The 21,647-nt window shown below is 36.9% G+C and overlaps 1 protein-coding gene across 4 annotated transcripts in view; it reads right to left on the reverse strand.

The window, feature by feature from the left end:
* Positions 1 to 21,647, reverse strand: part of SLX4IP (SLX4 interacting protein) — a 38,656-nt gene that overhangs the window by 9,034 nt on the left and 7,975 nt on the right. For 3 of the 4 annotated variants that reach the window (XR_002111635.2, XR_792389.3, XM_010706596.3), the window contains exons 2-4: positions 14,099 to 14,176; positions 11,768 to 11,856; positions 1,512 to 1,559 (exon numbers count right to left, since the gene is read on the reverse strand). Coding sequence is in view for 1 of the 4 variants with exons in the window: in XM_010706596.3 (XP_010704898.1) it covers positions 1,512 to 1,559; positions 11,768 to 11,856; positions 14,099 to 14,176 (215 nt within the window). In the remaining 3 variants the exon portion in view is untranslated. The remainder of the gene's footprint in view (positions 1 to 1,511; positions 1,560 to 11,767; positions 11,857 to 14,098; positions 14,177 to 21,647) is intronic. The other variant, XR_002111636.2, reaches the window with a different exon arrangement.

Consider the following 21,647-nt stretch of genomic DNA (forward strand, 5'->3'; position numbering starts at 1 on the left):
TGAAGTCTGTAGAAACTAATTTGACTTCCTGTAACATCTGCACGACTCAGACTGAAGGATCTTGCACAATAATGCTGTATCAGAGCAGCCGGAGAACACTCTTACTTAGCCAGAGAAGTACAAACAGAGAAGCATCTGAACTTCCCTCATTGCAAGTTGTAGTAGTTGGAAAAGCTAATTACATTATGTCTGCTTCAGTCCTCAGCTGGGAACATCAGTGAGGCAGTCTACGATAGGATCACCAGACCACTAAGATGATTTTCCTAGATATGGTAAACAATGGGTGGAAAGTAGCACTTTGTACAAAAACCTGTGTGTCAGTGCAGACAGGGGAGGATCGAGGACAGTTGCTGTCCACGCATACTTACTACTGCAGGTAAGCAATAAACCTCAGTTCTAACTTGTATCCCATTATGAGCAGTGAATGATTGCTGTCTGGAATGTGCAGTCAAGGGTGTGAAGAGCAGACCCCAGAGAGAGGCGGAGATAACAAAGCCATTCCGCCATGAGTTGAGTCAGACTGGAAGTTAATGGTTCAGAATGGAAGGGCAAACATGTTCACTGTGCCATCATCAACCTTTCATTTTGTTTGCCAGTAACTTATCGCACAACATAGTGACAGAAAAGGGTTAAGGTATTAAAAAAATAATCAAAATGATTTATATGTGAAACACTTCTGAACATGCCCTCTAAGTACAGTAGATTTTCCCCTTAGAACCACACCCTGTAAGTGCTGTATTTTGAGAGCTGAACAATTAACATGAGGCATATGAGTCAGTCTTTGAAAAACTCTGTGGGAACCAAAGAGCCTTTTGCTATTAGGAGTGATGTAAACTCCCTAAGGCTGGAATTAGTCCACAATAGAAGGCAAAGAGTCACAAATAACAACAATGGGCACTCCATATACAACTACGAGATTCAGCCATTACTGGTGATACTTCCTTTATTTTCTTTATTAGACTTAATTATTTTAGTTAATTAAGAAAAATAAAAAATCCTGTCTGTTTTGGGAATACTATTTATTTCCTATGGGAACTTCAGAACTTGTTAAAGAAAGAAAAAAAAGCTAATCTGTTCTCATCCTGTCTAGTAATCCCAAATTCCTTTTAGGCAGTGAAATAATTAAAGAAAAATATTCCAGGCATAAAAAAGAGGACAGCAGAAGCAGACATCATATAAACAATGACACTACGACAGAGAAAAACGTCAAAGCACCGCCAGACTTGTGACTTGACTCTGAAAGAGCTGCAGGGAGTGGGGTTGCTGCTAACAAATTAAAACCACATTTCTTGGCAAATTGTTAAAGACAGACATATTTACATTTGTATAGAGACTGGGTGGGCACAAGATTAAAATGCTTCTCTAGCCTTTGAACTGCCAAGATCTATTAGAAATCTGTGCTCTTAAAATCCTAGGGTAAGCTCACTCCTTTTTGTCACTAAAACTCAGCTAAGGGTGTGCAGAAATGAAGCTTACAAAGACTTACTACCCTACCTGCTCAAAATACTGACCTCGCAAAACCTGCTCTGAAGATCCTTAACATTTGTCCAAAGAGATGTCTGGAAGAAAACAAAAACTTCTGCTCACACCCACACATAAACATGACTGTTAGGCACAAAATATACTTGCTTTTAGGCTTTTCAAATTGAAAATCCATTCTTGTACTATCTACGCTCAAACTCAAAATTAAAAATAAACCTTCAAAAACATTCAAAAGAAGGGTGGCTGCCATCTGCAGCTCTTTCCAACACAGCTCGGTTCAGCGAAGCTGCATTAAATACTTGCGAAAGAACTAAATATGGATTTGCACATATCAAGTATCCTTACAACTCACAATCGTGAAGAAGACTGAAAGGTTTGGCCTTTTCCACGAATAAGCCTTACAATATTGCTCACACTTTTTTTTCTTTTTATTTTTTTTTCCAATCAAGGGTTTGGGATGTAGGTCTGAAAGAAAAAAAATCAAAGCCAACAATGCTGCCCCCCTTTCCTCCCCTGGTTTGGGTCCATATTTTCTAGTTGTCTCCTACTATGCTCAGGACAACTGTTGCACATGCTTATGTACCAATAAAGTAACAGTAAAGGATAATTAAATTTCATGTCTGCTTCAAGGAAACAAACCACACTATTTCTGAGTTGCACTTATCAATGTAGCTCAAGTTTCTCATCAAAAAAACTTAATAGAAAACATCAGTGAGTCCCATAAATCATATTTAACATTGGAGTAGCATATAAGAGTCCCTATTGAGGCCCCACTGAGCACATGCAGCAAGACAGTCCCCAACATCAGACTGAATATAACAATATAGATGAAGTAATATTATAAAGTATTATCCCAGTAACACATGAAAAAAATTATAATTGGTGAAAAAAAAATCAGTTAAATACTTATTCTTGGGAGCTTTATGTAGGTTGCAATTGCATGATTTTTCTTAATGTCAGTGTCACATTAGCAGTCTCATAAGCTCAATCACATAGATCTTTAGATCTCAATGCTGTTATAATAGATGCCCAGCAGATCAGAGAGGTCAGACAGGGCTATTTAATCTGATAAACAGAAAAGGACTCATTAGACAAGTGAGGGGGCTTGCTAGTGAAGGATGAATCAGATACTATAATCTAACTTAAAGAAAACAGACAGTGATAGGACTTTGGGTCTAGCCTTCTACCCTACCATACATGAATGAAAAATCTTCCAGTCATTTCATGACTTGTGAGGCAAAGATTACAGTGTTTTCAGTGCAGCAACGTATCTGTCTTACAGATTCTACATACAGAATCATAAAATTGTTTGAGCTGGAAGGGACCTTCAAAGGTCATCCAGTCCAACTCCTGTGTAATGAACAGAGACACCTACAGCTCGATCAGGTTGCTTAGAGCCCCATCCACCTTGTCCTTGAGTGACTCCAGGGACAGTGCATCCACCACACTTCTGGGCAACCTGTTCCAGTGCCTCATCACTTTTACTGTAAAAAACTTTTTCCTTATATCCAATCTAAACCTCCCTTCTCTGAAACCATTTCCCCTTGTCCTATTACAATAGACTCTACTAAAGAGTCTGTCCCCTTCTTTCTTATAGGCCTCCTTTGGAAACTGAAAGGCCACTCTCAGGTCTCCCTGGAGCCTTCTCTTCTCCAGGCTAAACAGCCCCAGCGCTCTCAGGCAGAACTCCTGCACTGTTAAACATTCACAGTAATTTTCGAAGTGCAGAAAAGGATAGTATTCTCAACTTGAAATACAATTCCTTGATAGACTTGCAGAATATTACTCTACATTTTCAAATGGACTGTTCTGTACTTCAGTAAGTTGCAGTAAGAATAGCAAGGATCACTTTCCACATTACACGTGGGAGTACTGATTCCCCATTTGAAGCAGCTATTTTTAAGGAACAATGATGGTTTTGAAATACATTCTTCTAAGAAGGTTGACACTAGGGTGATAGGCAGAGAAAGCAGGATCCTTTCAGTGCATAACCTAAAATCTACCAGCTTAGCACAGAAAGCAAAATCTAACTCCCAGATCAGCAGTCTTCAGTATCAGAATTCATTTTGATCTGATTTTATGGATCTCAACTATTATGCTTTTGCTGGTAAGGAGTACCTACGATGTGTACTTCTTAGTACAAGATTTGTCCAATTCATTACAAAGCCCTGTGATGTACACTCCAAAGGTTCCCAAAGGATCAGATTGGTTTCAAGCATACAGATTATATGAGGAAAATACCTTTCTGCTACTTAAGTCTTTTGTTTGGATTTCAGTGATATTTTGGTTATTGGAAGAATCCCAAACCGCTATGAACTTAGGAAATTCAGAGTTACCTTTCCAGATAATATATCCTTAATAAGCTGCAAATGGCATAAACCATAAATTGTGATATTGTATTAAAAAAAAAATAAAAATCAAAGTTAGAAGGGGGCCTATTTAACTTGACAAATATGTCTAACACAAGTAGCAAGAACATACATAACATTTTTTCTAAAGCCACAGAAAGTGTTCTCAAAACAAATGATTTATTTACGTACTCAAGAAGCACTCAATATACTGTGTGTGTATTTGCTTGAAGGCAAAAAGTGTTAAAATTAATGTTAAGTAATTGAGCTATTAATCATTCTAATTTCATACACTGATGCTAGCAGACTCAGATTCTATCTTCAGAGAGAATGTCCACTGATAAGAAACTGAGGAGAACAGAATGGCGTTTCAAACAAAATAATCCTTAGAAAAGTCAATAAAGAAAAATTTCAGTTTTTTTTTTAAGAAGAAAACCAATGCCTTATAAACACTGATCTGCAGCCAACCTTTGCAATTAATCTTACAGTTCAGTTCTTGATGAGAACATTCGCATAAAATGTACATTTTATTCTTCAAAGACTTTTTCAATAACAACAGCAATTTCATATGGAGCTCAGTTATTTCCCTCAACTTACCATAGTAGAGATCTACTACTAACTTTCACACGGGTATGTGGAAAAGCAAGCCACTCCTGTAATCTTGTGCTACAGCTTTTAGCAGCCTGATATTAGGATCCTCTATCTGCCTGCCAAATCTAAATGGTATAGCAGAATCAAGCAGTACTTAAAATATATGACATATACAACACCGTGTTTCATTCACTCAAAACAGTCATTCTTAGAAAAACAAAATCTGAAGAGTTTCTCTACAGAATTATAACAGCATTTAAGAACTGTAGGAGATCTTGGAAAGACTAACCTTAATTCTTGAGTTGTTGGTTACACACAAGCAAAATATGTAATAAGCAAAGGTGCACAGCTTAGGAGAGAATTACTGTTCAACAGTTTAATCAGTGTGTTAGCCTGGTTTCCAGAACAAAACACCCAGCTCTGCAAACCCCTCAAGATTTCCGAGCTCATGGAGATTGGTTCCTCCAGATAGTTTCTAAACCCATGTGAACTCAAGAAAATACAACAGACTTACAAAACTCTCAAAGCCAGTCAGCTACTACATGTTTAAAGAAAACTGTAAACAAAGAAACAACTTTCCTAATATTTTAAACCCATATAGACGGCTCTACAGAGGGTAGCTCAGTCATTGCAGCAATATTGCAGTGAACCAAACAGGAGGGAGCTGGAGTCATTCAAGTGGATGGGAAGCAAGAAATAAGCCAGGAAATCAGTGACATTATGGTGAAAGCTGGTGACTGGCAGAAGGCAAAAGATGATTTATGATAAATACAAAAAAAGCTGCTTTGTTAAGTTCCAGCAATGACAGAGCAACCTGTTAAGATTTCTGTTAGGGATTAAGGATGCAACATGAGGAAAAAAGAGAAGCAGAAAATGCATTCAGTATCAAGGCATTCATTTCCAAACTCAGATCATAGTCACTATTTACTGCAACAAAATGGAAACTTGTACACAATACGCAATATGCACAGAAAGTGTGTGCAAACACACTTATCAAAAATGTGTGCCATAGGCTTGGGAGTGAATTACCCAACAGACCAGTAGAAGTTAGAAACTGTTCAGACATCCTTCCACGAACCATACCGTCATAGGCTTCAGCTTACTTTTCAGTCAAGCTGTACAATTTCAATCAGTTTTAACAGTTTTCTGTTGGAGGCTGAGGAATAGACTGCTCTTCAAAAAAATAAAGAAAAAACCTGACAAATTCTTTTAACAAGAGGAATACAGAAAATTATTATCAAAATCTCAAGTTAGTTAAATCTTTCCACACTGGTTATCAAAATCTCTCAGATGCACGGCAACTAAATAAAACCTTTAGCTCACTTTAGATTTAAACATCAACACTGCCAGCTTTACACCCTGCACCTTTGTTGGAAGTGCTCATCCTCTCAAAGTCTGCTGAGAGGAAAGAACATCATTCAGTGAAAAGTCTACAATCTGAGTTCAGGTCTGTATTAAACACCAGGATAAACTGGGACAGCAAGAGAGTGAGAGGGGAGAGCAAAATGAGGGAGGTGAAGGATGATGACAGAGGATAATATCTTAAATAACCACAAGGCTTTGACAAATGAGATCTTGTGAATGCTGCTAAGCAGTTGCATTTAAATCAACTGGAGTACTCATATAAGAAGCAACTACTAAAATCAGTAAAAGATTACTCAATTTGTCCCTCCTTTTTGAAGATTGCTTCATCTGGAAATACTTTTACATGCTTAAGAATTTACGTTGCAGTTACAGGGCTCTACATACTACTACTACTCTTCATCTACATTTTGCACTATGAGAAGTACATAGTGTTTTAATGAAGATATATTCAACTTGCTTACTGGCATTAAGACAATTCCGATATTATTTTTTATTTCATTCCTTATATACATTGATATCTGGTCTCATTTACCAATAAATAATACTACTAAGTTACGATTTTTCAGTAGGTTCCTTCTAGCATACTTTTGGCCTTTTTCCAGAGATTTTAGTTTATTCACTCAGCAATATGCACAAACACCATAATTGCTCTTCTCAGTAGAAAGACTTTACCTTTATCAATTTATTTTCATTTACAGTCCTAACGCTCTCGCACCAACCATTTTGAGGCTTTTCTGAAAACCTCCACAGCCTTCCCTAGTCTTGATTAATTGAAATAACTATGTCAGATTTCATTTCATCATTTGTCTCTGGAAATTACTATAACAAATGGCAGACAGCTATGACATTCTTTGCCATGCAGAAAATGAATCAGTCTGTTTGCAAGCTATAAGAAGAAACTAAGACAAGTTCTAACAAATCATGCTGCAGCAATCTCCCACATTACCACTCTCAGGTATCCTCCCCTCCCCTTTTGCAGAGTTTTCTGCCCCCACATCAGGGTTGGCAGAAGGGAGCACACACCCCAGCTGCTCCCACTCATTTGGTGCATTAGCTGAAAGCTCAGTGAACTTCGGTTTGTATGAATCTGTAAGACTGAATTACAAGAAGATAAGGTGCAAGCACACAGACCTTTTCGCAAACTCTGTTATTTAGAAGTGGTGATATTCAAGGAGAAGAGGCCGACACCTGTGACAGGAGTGAAAATTTTAAAACTGCCATAGCTTTCTTCATTATGACCAAGTCAAAAACAATAGTACCACAGCACTCTTTAAAGCTGCACTGACATTAAAAGGGAAATCTCACCCTTATCAAACGCACAGTCCTGCCAAAAGCCTTTGCATCAATGTAAGTATGTATGCAGCCACACAGTGAGAACATGGCCACTGAAGTCATCCAGCTGAAAGCTAACCATGCAAACCACAACAGCAAAAAAGAAAACAAAAAAATCCTTATTTTCAGAGGAACCAGTGAACTGATCCAGCTCCCCACATGCCAGTGCTGACAGATGTCAAGGACAAGAATGCACAGATCAGAGAAGGGAAGGCAGGAAGCACTGCATGGTTCAGTCTTGCATCAGACTGAGTTAAGCATGAAAGGTGAGAGGGAAAAATAATAAATAGATAAATAAATAAAAAGACAAAATCTTGAAGCATCAGAAATGGAAACTCGAAGAGAAAATAGAAAATTATTCAGCCAGTTCACACACGTGAACACAGTTCATACACAGTTCAACCACGTGTAGTATATGGACAGGACTGTGGGTCTGCAGTTTCCCCAGCAGCGAACCCTCTTAAAGAAATTGCCAAACTACAGCTTAGCATTGTTTTCCTTTAGCTATGTCTCCAAAACTGACCAAATAAAATTTTGCATAATACTTGAAAACAAATGATAAATAGATTTTATAGAATTTAGAAGTTGATAATGAACCTGAAAGCCAAGCAAGTATTAAAAAAGCACTATTAGCATGCATTTTGGATGTTACCTCTAAATGAGGGTAATTATCAGCTACTACCTCAGCGGGTAATCCTGTTGTCTTCTTCAGAGTCCTGCCTGCATGCTCCTACAACACTTTTTGTGTCACAGTCAGCAACTCTCGAGTACAGTCTGAGTTGGTTAAGTAAACTGAGATGATGGAAAACTAATCCTCCAATTTAGCAGAAGAAAAAAAAAAAAGAAATTTCACAAGTAAATCATTTTCTTCTAGATCAGTTCAATGAACTAATTCATTCTTGGCTGAAGAATCACTTGGCTGGTCCATTGTAACCAGAAAGGAAAGCAATACATAGCTGGAACTAGAGGGAATATGGACTACCTTTTGAGTAGAAACTACAGCAGTTTAACTGTGATATAATAGTTTAGAGACCGTGAAATGTACAACTGTATTCCACATTTCCTTCTTCCCCTGCTCTATTTGATAACACCTTAAAGTTCTTAAGATAACTAAATTCACACAAAATCTTCTAGTAACGGTTACAAATTATTCCTGCCTGAAAAAAAAAAAAGGTTTTCCTTTTCATTCTACCTTGCAACAAGCACAATGCTGCAGCAGCACACACTAATATCAAGCTCTGTGTTAATCAAAACTAAGTGTGCATGTTTTCATGGGAGAATCAGAAGCCTCTTACCAGCATAATCAAAATCCAAGTAAATTACATCACTTGCTCTCTTATAACATTTGCTTTAATAAAGAGAATTCTGCAATGTCAACAATGTATAACAATGTATAACAATGTACAACAATTTATAAAATAAGACGTGTGAAGATGATGAAATGTTACTTCTTTCATTCTTGGAGATCGAAAAGGCACAGGGCATATCTTTAGGACTTTTCTTCTCCTGTTCTACCTATGCATGCTTTGCTTTATTTTTATTTTTTTGTTTTGTTTTATTTTTAAGAGCAATATTCTATAATTTGCTCTGCAACTTAACAAAGCTTAGTGGTAACCTAGAGATCTTTTTAATCAAAGCAGGATCTCCTGCTCTCCATTTTCCTTTCTGATGTCATTTGAATGGTAATTTCGAATTTTCACATCAGTATCGTCATTAGCTTAACCTCCTTTATGTTTTCCCTACAATCACTTCCTCTCATAGATTCCAGTATAAAGCTGATGTAGTTATCAATGAATACTCCATTGTTAGCACATTTTCAAATGCTCCCAAGCCTTCAATAAACCTTCCACCCATTTCCATTACATTGTTTCTTCAGATAACCCATTTCCAATTTTCCATTTTAGCTCTCTACATAATAATCAGCCCAAAAAATGTCGTAATCTTTGCAGAGATGGCTGATCTCTCTAGAGCTCTTTCATTTGCCTGGGTTTTCTTTTTTGCCAAATTCCCAAAGCAATCTTCTTTTCCAAGACAAAACTATTCAAGATTACAAACACAGTTTTGCAAAACAGGAACTGATGGCTTTATATTTGTACTTAGCACTAATAAGCCAGGCTCTTTTTCTATCTTTTCCTTGAGCCTTCCAATTTGCTGAATTATTTTCAATAATTTGCTGTAAAGTTTCTTTAAAAAAGAAATTTCTTCGAAAATGATAATTACTGCCTGCAGCCTGTTTCATAGATATGACAACACCCATTTCTAAATAGATTTCAGAAAAGAGAAAATTAGGTATCATTTGATCTTCTATTTTATTTCAGATCTGCTCCTTAGAAGCACTCTCAAATCTTTAATTAAACTTAAATCTAATTTGACAGAGTCTGCCTAAGCCACCTTTTCCTTGGTCTTACAGGATGCATCACAAGATTTTAAATCACTTCTCTGAGTGTTTTGTACATGCAGTTTGTGCTTGTGAATATCTGAGAAGGAATATAATTATAATCTTTCCTAAGGTGTAGGGACATAAGAATATCCTTTCTTATCTGGCTACATCTCTTGAAACTTGGTTTAATCACTGTCTATCCCAGAAGAGACAAAATAGCTCAGGAACAAATGCTTGGCCGGAAACCATAAAACTGCATAACAGCAGGTATAAAGCAAAAATAAAAATTGTTAAGTCTCAACTGAGTTAATTGTAATGACAATAAGCAACACTGAAATGTGACAAAGTCTCCACTAACACAGAGTCAACTATTTTTATAAAACACAGATAGACCCTCAAACGAAGGGTGTGAGCTGATTAAACACAAAAACGAACTTAAACACAGTGTTATGAAATGAATGATTCAAACCTAAACAACATATAGAGGAAAACAAAACATATGCCTCATTTTTAGCCCATGAGAGAATACACTGGAGTCTATCAACAGAAAGGTCTTCTGGGTGGTCTTTAGTAATCCAGTTTAAAGTTCGGGCACAGTCAGTGCTAAACTGCATAGTGAAAAGTACACACACAAAGTGCAGATCCTCAGTCTTTATTTCTTCAGTGACAAAAAAAACCTGAAATTACCCTTCAGTTGCAACCATACACCCACTCAGTTTGGCAAAGTACTGAACTGTACTGCATGAAAAATCTAGCATTAACATGCTGTAGAAATGATGGACTAATAAAACAGTCCACAGGAAGCCCCTTAAGTTAGTGTGACAAGAGTTCAGAAAGTACTGCAGAACGTTTGCTGTGGGTCTACTCGCTTCTTGTTAGTTTTCAAATCAGGGACGATGACATAAGGAAAACTTTATTTTATTCTCTTCTACCAACACACTACACTGATCATGCCCACCTGTTCTATGTGCATGAACTGCATCTGTAAGTAAAGCAAACTCCCAAGGCTTTAGTATTGATTTGAGTATGATCCCACTGAGATTATTTGATGTGGGATTTTTTTGCTGCTGTTTTTGTTTGGTTTTTAAACATAAACATTTAAAGACCCTTTTAAAATGACCAGGACTTTCCATATATCAGATCAAATTTCCAAATAGTCAAACTAAAGACCATATAATTCTATTTTTCATTTGCCTTCTTACTACGCAGACTCACAGAAAGAAACTAGGAAGAAAATTTATCATCAATCAAATTTAAATACAAAGGAGGAAATAAATAACAAAGGAGGAAATTGGATATTTCATAAGAGGTTCTTAAACAAGAAATAACTATTTCTCAGTCAAAATGCAAAGGCAGGATTTTCTATTAAAAGCATCTAAATAGTTTTTCAAGATAATACTGAGAAAATAATAATTTTCAAAATAGCAAAATTCTTGTAAAGCAGTTAGACTTATGTCTTCCTGAGAAAAGTATTTCCTTACTGCTTTGACATTTAAGGATATTTACCAGGTGAAGAATCAAGATAATAAAAACTGCATTAAGTACAGTAAATACAAACCCGCTTGATATAAAAAAGTACTAAGTACAGTGTTTAGATTGTTTTTTAAGATGTCGAATATATATTTTAATATATCCAAGACAAATGACTGTCACATTCATAGAGATCACCACGTAATGCTGACTCTTACTGCAAGCACAGAGCAGACCGTGCGCTGTACCTCAGGCCACCTGGGCCAATGTGAACACTCCTGAGACAACTGGCAGTTAACTGCAGCATGAAATTCATGAGCCTTTGACCCTTATAAAGCCCTCAAGATGAAATATTTAAGCAGAATTGTTTATGGTATTTAACTACACACCACCGCCCATAAATGCTTGGGGACTTTTTTCCCCCCAACAGGGCCTAGCACCGACTCATTTGAGTTGTCTTGTAGAACAAGTGCTAAGAAAACATACAAAAAAGCCACTGACATTAGAATCTGCTCCATTATCCTCATGGAAAATAATGTGTTTCAAGGATAAATTACAAAATTCTGAGCCTTACTTTCCTCTGAAAATGCTGAGCTTCCAAAAATTCCAAAAATTCTTGTCTGCTACAAACAATCACTTAAGGATCTCTTCCTGAATATTTTGTACAACTGTTAATGTGACATTTTGATCACAGGATGACGTTCACAAATATACAGATAGTTACAGCTATATATATGTACACATTCATCTTACCACTATAAAATAAACCAGAAAAATTATAGAACAGCTTTGTACATACCAGTGCACCATTTTCACATGTCCAAGCGCTTGGATTAAATTCAAGTTTACTGATACAAACAACAAATTTGTCTGGAAACATACGTAGCTCTATGCAGAAATAATCAGAAAGAAGACAAAAATTATACACATATTAAAAAAACACATACTGAAAACATGCATGCAGTTCATTTTTGTTTCAAATCATTAAAAAAAATAAATCGGCATTTCAGAGTAAGTTTAGTTCCCAAGAAGACAGTCACAGCTGCAAATAAGCCCACACATACCTCTGGACAAATACACCAGACAGAACCTACAGAAAACACACTTAACCACTTATTCTGTGCTATTTTGGTAATTAGTCCTATCATAACAAAAGCTGTTAATCATGTCTGTAACACAGCACAACATAGCACAACATATTCCAACAGGACTTGATATAATAATTCAGCCTATGGACAAGTGTTTCCAACTCTGACTGCAGTCAAAGTAAATAAATAAATCAGTAAACTGTTATTGAATCATATATTTTACTCAAGTTTACATAGTTTGTTGCAAACACAACTAAATCTCTGTTTACAGAGGACTGAAAATTGAAGGGTTTCTACATAATAAATAGGGTACTGAATGTAAACAATTTGTCAGCACCGATCCTCCATATGGGCAAATGGCTCTCTAGAAGGTCGTGCTTCTTTACCACCACCACTAGTACCTGACAAAGCCCTCCAAGGGCTCACCAGCAGTGACTTTGCTCAAATCATCGCTATGAAAGATAGGGACGTTAAAACAGATTATCTTCTACTTGTCACTGTTTGAAAAATTATAGAGAGAATTCAGACACATCTTTATTGGCACAACAGCTAGTTAAGCTACTATAACTGCATAATGAATATGATGAGCCTTTCAGAAATATCAACTGTTAGCAAAACTGTTTCCAACGAAATATTCATGCTGTGGCTGTGCCTTATCACCAGACTATTGTTTCTCAGGTTGTATTCTCAAGAGCTGAAGGCCATCCCCAAAGGTCTTGTACAGTGGCTTTCAAACTGTGAGCAGTCCACATGTTACTTCCAAAGGGTTGTGAAGAAAAGCTGCACAACTTTTCACAAAGGCTAAATTTGTTACATGGGGCTCCAAGAATCATCTCTTAGATAAGTTCACTTTAGATACTGAGAAACCAATCACAATATGCAGGATTCTTTTTCTGTTAGGCTCCTTGTCGGTTTGCTGAATACTAGGTATATTCTCTCAGAAAAGAAACATCAGGACTTAATTTTTTTGAGGATATGTGTTCTGCTATTTATTAGTAGTGAAACTCAGCAAAAAGAAGCTCCTTTCTTGCTACGAACTTCATGTAGAAGGAAAATTTTGACTGCAGAATCAAAGCCTTGCTTTTTGGCAGCGCTGGTACAGCAAGTTTATTCTGGTTAGTAATCTTTATTGTTATACTTTATAACAATCGCACTTTCTGGCTAACAAATTGAAAGTAGGTATTCATTGACCTTGAAAAAGGTCTGGATTTAATACAGAGAAAACAGTGCTGAGACAGTACTGCAGATACAGTTCTTCCAGGAGGCAGACGGAAGTTCAACAAAACATTCAAGATCAACATTCCAGTCTCTTCCACCAATATAGTTAGAATAAAAAAAGGTTGGTATTTGAAGAAAAATTTAAACACTCATGAATATAATGAATTTAAAATTAAAAAAAAAAAAAAATCTTTAAAATAGCCACTCAAATAATCAGTATATCTTTAGGGGCTGGATTTGTTTTAAATGAAAAGAAAAATATGAAAAGCTAAGCACAACGGGCAGTGATCATTACTGTTTCTCTTTATTGCTGTTGGCAGGACAGGATTGATATCACTTCCTTACTGAGCATCTTGGCTTGAGAAAACACGAAAAAAGGACTTAGTCCAATGATATCACCTATGTAAAGATTTTATAGCGCTAAGTTGAATTAAAGCTTTTTCTTGCATACACTTGTATTATATAGTTGATGTCACAAGACACTCAAGCAATAATGAAATGATTCATACTGCAACCTCTCATTGATTCACCCTGTAGAGACTCAGTAAAATGCTGAGTCTCATCATTCATACAGAATTTGGTATGACTTAGCTGATAAACCCAAGGCAAGACTACAAAAATTTAAAATTAAGTTTAAAAAGAATAATAATCACATCTTAAGAAATATTTCTCATTTTTTTTAGACAACATATTCTAGAGTAAACAAATTCTAGCTTTAAAACAAATCTTAAGTAGATCAAAAGCTAACAGCTATAAGTTCCCTTTTATTTTTACTCACAGAAATGCATAATTCTAAGTAATGCTATTTGAAACTGATTCCTTACCACGATAACGTTTCCCTAGAGCACAACGGAGATTAACCCATCTCTTCATAAAGTAGGCAGTAATGTGAAAATTGTTGGCTGCAACATAAAACAAAAGATAATAAGTGTAAATGTATCTTGAGCATTGTGGTCTGAAAGTACAGTACGTCTACAAAGATAGGATTGGCTGAGAGAAAATATAACTGTAGAGGGGAAAAAAAGAAACCATTCATATTGAAGTCTTCAAAAAGTAGTGTTTGGAATGAAAAAATCCAAGCACTTCACTATCCTTCAAGTTCTGGTTACAACCATAGAAATAAATTTAAGTCAATTAATTAATCACAGATGTCGCCCACTTCACAGTCTAGTGTTGAGTCACTAGTTCAAAAGGCTGCACTCCTAGGTACTATATGGTTTTCATACATATTCTACCAGAAAACTACTGATACCATTTACTTAACTCCATTCCACCTCTTTCTAGAGAAAGATGACATACTCAAAAGCTGATAGAAAAAGGTTGTCTAATAAAAAAAAGAAAACCACACACAAAAGGCCTAATTATTTAGTTACATTGAATTAAGTAAGAAATGCATACATCGAGACTCTTCAATATCTACAAGTAAACAGAGTTAGCCTGGCTGCCACGGCAGATACCTGTAGCATACACACATCCTCAGTTTCTGATTCTGAGAATAATAAAAATCCTTGTGCCTCAGGAGTATGAGAAAATGACAGAAAGGATTGTATTGCAGCAAAGAGATAATTAGACAACAGCTAAGAAAATCAGATTTTACTTCTGTTCTACTTTAATTCGCAAATGACACTGAGTGAATGAGTTATGACTTAATTTATAAAGGTATTTAGCAACTTAACTCCCCTTGAAATTGAAAGTTAGAATTTGTGATTCCTTCCTCTATAGTCATTCTATACACCTCAGTAAAATGAATTTGCAAGACAGCTAATGGTATTTCCTCTAGCTCTGATGAGTTTTGCGATGCTTATTTTGTTGATGTGTTTCTAAGACAGTCACCGTTGGTGCAATTATCATAGAAGAGTTCAAAAGTCAATTGCTGCTGCTGTTCTTCTCTCCAGCTGTTTAGAAGGAAGTCAGGAAAGCCCGTATGCTCCCATCCTAATCTCTTCTGAGCAAGTGCCAAGGCATGCCTTATTCCTAAGCATAACCAGGAAAAATGCATGTCCTTTCCTACAGACTCTAAACCTCTCCTGCTTGTGCTCCAGACCTCCTGAGCTCTCCATGAAGCACTGCGCAACATCATGTCCTGTTAAGAACTACAGTTATTCATCACAATCAAAACCCTTGAAATTTATCAGCCATCTTTTTCCTTCCCCTCGGGAAGATACCTAAATTCTGACTTCCCTTTAAAGATCAAGTCAAGATGTGACAAGTTAAACCATCCCTTGAAAATGATGAGTGCTACAGAAAAATTTGGATGTAATCCATCATCTTTATTAACTGTATATTTATGAACTCAATTAAAGAAAATTACATTTAGCTATTTCCAGTTTGGCATCCACAGCTCTTCAACACTGTTGGTAGAGCTAGCCAAAGCAAGGAATTTGCCTTTCATATTAGTAAGTTATTAGCATGACGATAGCATTTCCACTGTGATCTCTGTAATGCCAAAGAAGTTACATGCATAAAAGTACAACTTCACAATGAATTTCCTAGAAGAGAGTAAGAATCTTATCATCTCTGTGTGTCAGGGACACTCCTAAGGTATTTTTCTTGGGAAGGAACAGAAATGAAAATGTACGCATCTTCTGCTTTTGCACAGAGAAAAGCATGGTACACCATTCCTGACATTCTTTTAAGAATCAGGTGACATGCATATCTGATTATTTCTCATGCTGTTCTGGTATTTTCTGAGAAGTATTTAATCATATTTGATTGACAAATGGTGTGAACAAAATATCAAATTCCTCTCCAAGGCTCTTGATTCTTCAGTTACTGTCCTCTGGAGAACACATACCTCCAACCCAGTAATACATATAAATAAGAGATGCAGACAGCTCTACACGATTTTTGCAGTGTCACCTCAAGCCTGATTGCTTGAGTATTGCGGAGTATTGATAGGGAATTGGCAACTGAAGAAATAATCTCTGCCCAGAGGGATTAATACTAGAAAAGAATTTTAGTTTCTATGACTTCCCATGACCATTTATATTTGACTTCATTGAAAAAGCCAGTAAAGATGATTATTTGCTGTACTTATTGATAAGAGTGACAAAAATTTAAGGTGAGCTGCATTCAAAATACCTATATTTTGAAACTACCATACAGCTATATTTAACAAATATTTTAAAATCCTCTCATATGTGACATCTAATCGTGCCTATAAAGTCAACTACAGTTCACAAACTTTCCAGTATTAAAACAGTCTGGATTACTGCAGAGCTATAAAAACTGCAATAACCTCTTTCTGCTTCCTTCAAGAGAAATATATTATCCAATTAACCATTTTTGCTTCATGAAATACGAAGCTAAAAACTAAGAGCCAAAAGGACATCTTGTCTGACAATCTCATGCATCTTGCAAGTTTTTAAACTTTCTACATGCTTACTCAGCGTGAGTCTGCATCTGCTCTCAAATTCAGACTTGTCCACTATCAGTACTGTTTATATACCAGCATATGCTAACATGGCTTCAGGGCAAGCTGTAAAGTATGCTCCAGGAAAGAAGACCAGTGTATACACAGAGAGGACCAAAAGTTGCTCGTCATATTATCTGGAAGGAAGGACAAAATAATCTAGCATTAACTTTTTAAGCATTCTTTTCAAGCTTTACCCTAAGCTACAAAGACTGTTTTGTAGCCAGAAACAGAGAAATTTCACACATCTTGGAATCAGCAAACCTACTCGGACCAATCTTTGATTTCCTCTTCATCATAAAACGTAGACATAGTTCCGTCTTTAGAATACCAACAAAGGTAGGAAAGAAAAAAGGTAGTTTGGGAGTTTGTTTTTCTTCTAAATCCAAAAGATCAGATCCCAGCAGTAAGAAACAACCAACCAAAAAATAAAAAAGAATAATAATTAAAAAAAAGTAACCCCAAATGTGACTGAATAGAAGTAATTCTAGAAAAGCCACAGTTCACTTTCAGCTGTAACATGCTCCAGTGAGTGCTGCCTTTTAAGGGAATGGTAATTTGCCCTGCTTGTTATATTTCATGGTCCCAAGACACCGAGAGGAAGTATCAGACACTGACTCTGTACTGTAAAACTATCCAGCAACACTTGCTTTCCTTTCCAAAGGAGGCTGCAGCCAAGCTGCCTTGAGCTTCCAGGAGGCTGCCAAGAGGCGGCTGTGGAGCAGTGCGGAGCAGTGGGAAGCCCTCTCCCACGGCTATTAGCGACCATTCAGCTGGGAGCCTGGGAAAATGCCTCCGAGCTGCTGAGTTATCTGGAGCAGCCTGGCAGGTGTTCGCTTCCCAGCAAAATCTGGCACCTGCACGGCTCTGTAACAAAACTCACAGAAGTCTTCTTCAAAGCCACAGCACAAGTTCAAGGAGGCTGACTTGCCCCCTGAACACTTCCATATTTGACACGTTGTGCAACACTTCTATATTATCTTTAAACACAAGCAAATTAAAAATAAAAAAATTAAAAATAATAATAATTTAAAAAAAACACCCAAACCCACATCTCTTTTTACCTCCTAGCTGAGACATTTCACATTTCTGGCAGGTTATTCTGGACTAGCACAGTCTCTATGTAAAGCAAAATCTCAAAGCCTTGTAACATATGTCAGAAAAGAGGATGAATTTCCTTGGTCACAATGTGAAAATAAATACACAGGTGCATCAGACTTACTGAACTACTGTATTTTACATTAAATAAAATTATGTTTTGCTCATGCTAATTATTCCAGATTAAGCTACACTAGTAATAGTGTTTACAGTACATAAAGTTTTTCATCTTCAAAGTGCTCTACAGACATATTATTACAGTCCTTTTTAGCGGTCATACTTCTCCACTTAAAATTATTCATCACCCAATCCAAATTCCTGATCGTCTGTAAACTTCAAAAGGGAAAAAAAAGTATTTTATTCTAAACCTACTGGTGATTGTGCAGATTTCCTCCCCCAGAACAAATGCACATATTCACATTAGCTGTTCCAGGTCATGAGCTCTAATTTAGACAAGATTCAAAAGCAAATGGGAAGTGTTGCATGTAAGTTTGAGTCTGAGCATAGGATAAACTAGGGGCAGCAGAATGGGGGGGAAAGAACAACACAAGAAGCTACTCAGGTTTCCTGAGCCTTTTGCAGGGTTCCAACTGCGAACAGAATTTCCATATCACTACCCTCAGATCCTCCCCCAAAAAACCCTATCAATTTCATAAGTAGTGAGAAGAAGTGTAACAGATCTTCCCCTAGTGCAGATTTTCATACACCAACAGTGGGTTCAGACCAGCTTACACAGCTGAGGATCTCATGCAGCCTTTCTATACATTATTCCCCCAAGACAAAGAAGTTTTAAATTATTTTCTTCAATGTTCATTATTGAAAGTGATAAGTACCTGCAAGTAATTATGTAATGAAAAACATCAATGCCACCTTAATTTTTTATTTTTGTTTCTTAATAGTTAAGGAAAAAGCATTTTGGCCACCATAGTTATATACAGTAAAGTATGGACCAAGAGAAAAGCCTGGGTGCTGTATTGATTATATTCATATGCACCTGTTTGTTTGTGTGCATGTATGCACATGTCAGGAAGAGTCAGACACAAGCTAAAGGCATTTAACACAGCACTGCAGGTTCTATTTTCCATGCACAAAACCAAAAGACTCTCTGTTCTTTACAGTTCTACCAACAGCTTCCTCACATTACAAATATACAAGGTTTGTTCTTGAAAACTCTTATATCTGCAAATAAATTCAGTGATGTACGTCTGTATTTTCCAGGGTACCTTTTAAAAAGCCAGTTTAAACCAAGTACAAGTAAAAACTGATCACTGTTTTTCCCCTTACTCTTCCCTTTCACAATTTGATCAGTAATAGCGCTACTCTTCTATTTGCCAAGTCTTCTCAGCACAGGCCACTTGATAACATAGTTAAGAGATCTGGCTTGTAGAGGACATGGGACAAAGATTTGGTTTCTATCAGAGAACAGGATCCCTGGTTGAGGTAAAGAAATTAAACAAGCTTCAAAAGAATCGGATTAAGACAGGACAAGATACGCTTACCAGAATCCTTTATGCTGTCACAGTATAGAGAGTTGAGCATAGCAAATCATCTAAAACTTTCAGCATATGAGCCATTAGTAGCAAAACCGGATTGAGCCATATGATGAAATCTAAAAGCAAGAGCAGAGTAGGGTTGCAGGGCTCTCTGCTAACCAGGAGGTGTAGGATTTATTCTCCCATCAGAGCTGTAATGGGCAAACTGGATGTACTATAAGGCATTTATTGGCTAGAGAAAAGAACTGAGAAGAAAAGCATGTATCAGACTATGCAGACTCAAGGTAAGAAATGCATCTGATGATGATCCTCAGCAGCTCTGAAGGAGAAGACAGCCCTCCCATCACTATACCCAGAGATGGAGAGGCAAACTGATCCAGCTTTTTCACAATTCATTCATAATGTAAAAGAAATAATACCTGGCATCAGCTGCTAATGTATCCAAGCAGATAAAGTAAAGTCGTATATTTGAAGATCAGCGCACCATTCCCACAGACTGTTGTTTTCTAATAGGAGACAAGATTTGATTTCACCTTTTGGTTGATCTTTATGACCATATAATTTATTGTGACAGGCTTCACCACACAAACTGAAAGCTACTTATGAATCCTTGTCGTTTCTAACACATTAGCTGCAGTCCTGACCACATGTAAAGAGCTTTTTAACTACTGGAACAGGCCTGACAACTTAGGAGGAGGAAGGCATTTGTCAATATCTGCCAAAAGGCATTGACAGCTGAAAAACAAACCCTGCAGTAAACACTGTGACACAACACAAATCAGCAGCAGCAGAAAATCTCAAGTCTCTTCAAAGTAGCTGTATCACCATGCACCAGCAGCTACTAAATGGCAGGAATCTCTACAAAAAAAAAGTCAAGTCTAGTATAAAAGCTCAACCAGAATGTGAAAAGGAACTTTTCAGAATTTAGCTAATATGACTGGTTCCTCCTATTATCTTATTATCACCACATCATTGTAGGTGCCAATACTACAGTGCTGAAAGATTCTCAAAGGCAATCAAATCATCTACAGATTTGCAGGCTCTATTTTTTTTGCCTTCTGGTAATAGGAAGTAAATTCTGTAAAATCATATTCCCCAAGAGGAAACGGTTTTAACCTCATAGCTGAAAAGACTTTCATCTTCTGCTAATAACAAGTTCTTTAGGCAAGGGTCACTAAAAACATCAGGAACAAGTTTTATAGCCATGTGATACAATATACATTTACCCACATGTTCAAAACCCATGGGTTTGGAGAAAAAGTCCAGATAGTCTGCCTCTGGAGACAGGTGTAGGCACGAGTGGGAAAGAAAAGCCAGTAACAGATACCTTCCACAGAACTTTAAAAAGACAGCATAAAATGTGAAAACGTACTTTCTCCAAAGGTGAACTTGATATATAGCAACAGTGAACATGGAACCAACCAACAGACAGATGTTGATGGCCATGATCCCTCTTTTCTTGTACCCTATCATCCAGGAGGCACATCAAAAGCAAGCAAGTTCCAGGAGATGCCTGTGAACTGGAACCAGTATGCATTTCACAGTGTTGTCACAAGGAGTTCACGGGTACTTTCACACAACAGTCTCTTCTTAGGCTTCCAACAACTCAGAACAGGAAGAAATTTTGGAGCACAGCAAATAGGAGGAAGGCCTTGACAATGAAGTCTTCTGTATTTTCTCTTTTAAAATGCCAGCTAGCAAATGGGCCATAATTAAGTCAGCTGCTAAAATGCTGTACCTCAAAACAAGTGTCCACCTTTTTCCTCTAATAAGCTCTGATGTATAGGTCCCATGAACAACCAAAGATTGTGATTATCTGACCAGTGTCACTTGGCTCAAGCAGTGAAGCAGGGGCTGGCTGAGGCGCAAAGAGCTGGCACCTCATCTCAGAAGGGTATGCTGCAACCTGCTCCATTAAGTTTATTCAAGAATACAGTATTATAAGGGACCATTTGAATTACACAGCTGAATATCAGTGTACTAGATACTAAGTGAAAAAAAGCTAAATAACATGTCCACTCCTCAATATTCAATAGCAAAATCAAAAAGGATGGAATCTGTGAACTTATCAAGTGCCATGGAAATACAAGAGAAAAGAACAGACAAGCATTACCTATATCCCATGACACAAATGTACATACACTAAAGAAATCTAAATATCTTTAAACAAGCAAACAAATGATAGACAGCAAAGAGGACTTCTATTTTTTTCTCTAAAGCAAGCTTTGCCATCTACATCATTTTGTTTTCTACACATATGTATACTGACCACCTAACAGTAGAATGTTTCTGCTTCAATAACTGTACTTTGCTCTGCATGAGATTATCTCGTCTGAGGTTGACTGAATTCATCAAATCCTGTTACCATCT

Source organism: Meleagris gallopavo, chromosome 2 (assembly GCF_000146605.3).
Source record: "Meleagris gallopavo isolate NT-WF06-2002-E0010 breed Aviagen turkey brand Nicholas breeding stock chromosome 2, Turkey_5.1, whole genome shotgun sequence".
NCBI lineage: Eukaryota > Metazoa > Chordata > Aves > Galliformes > Phasianidae > Meleagris > Meleagris gallopavo.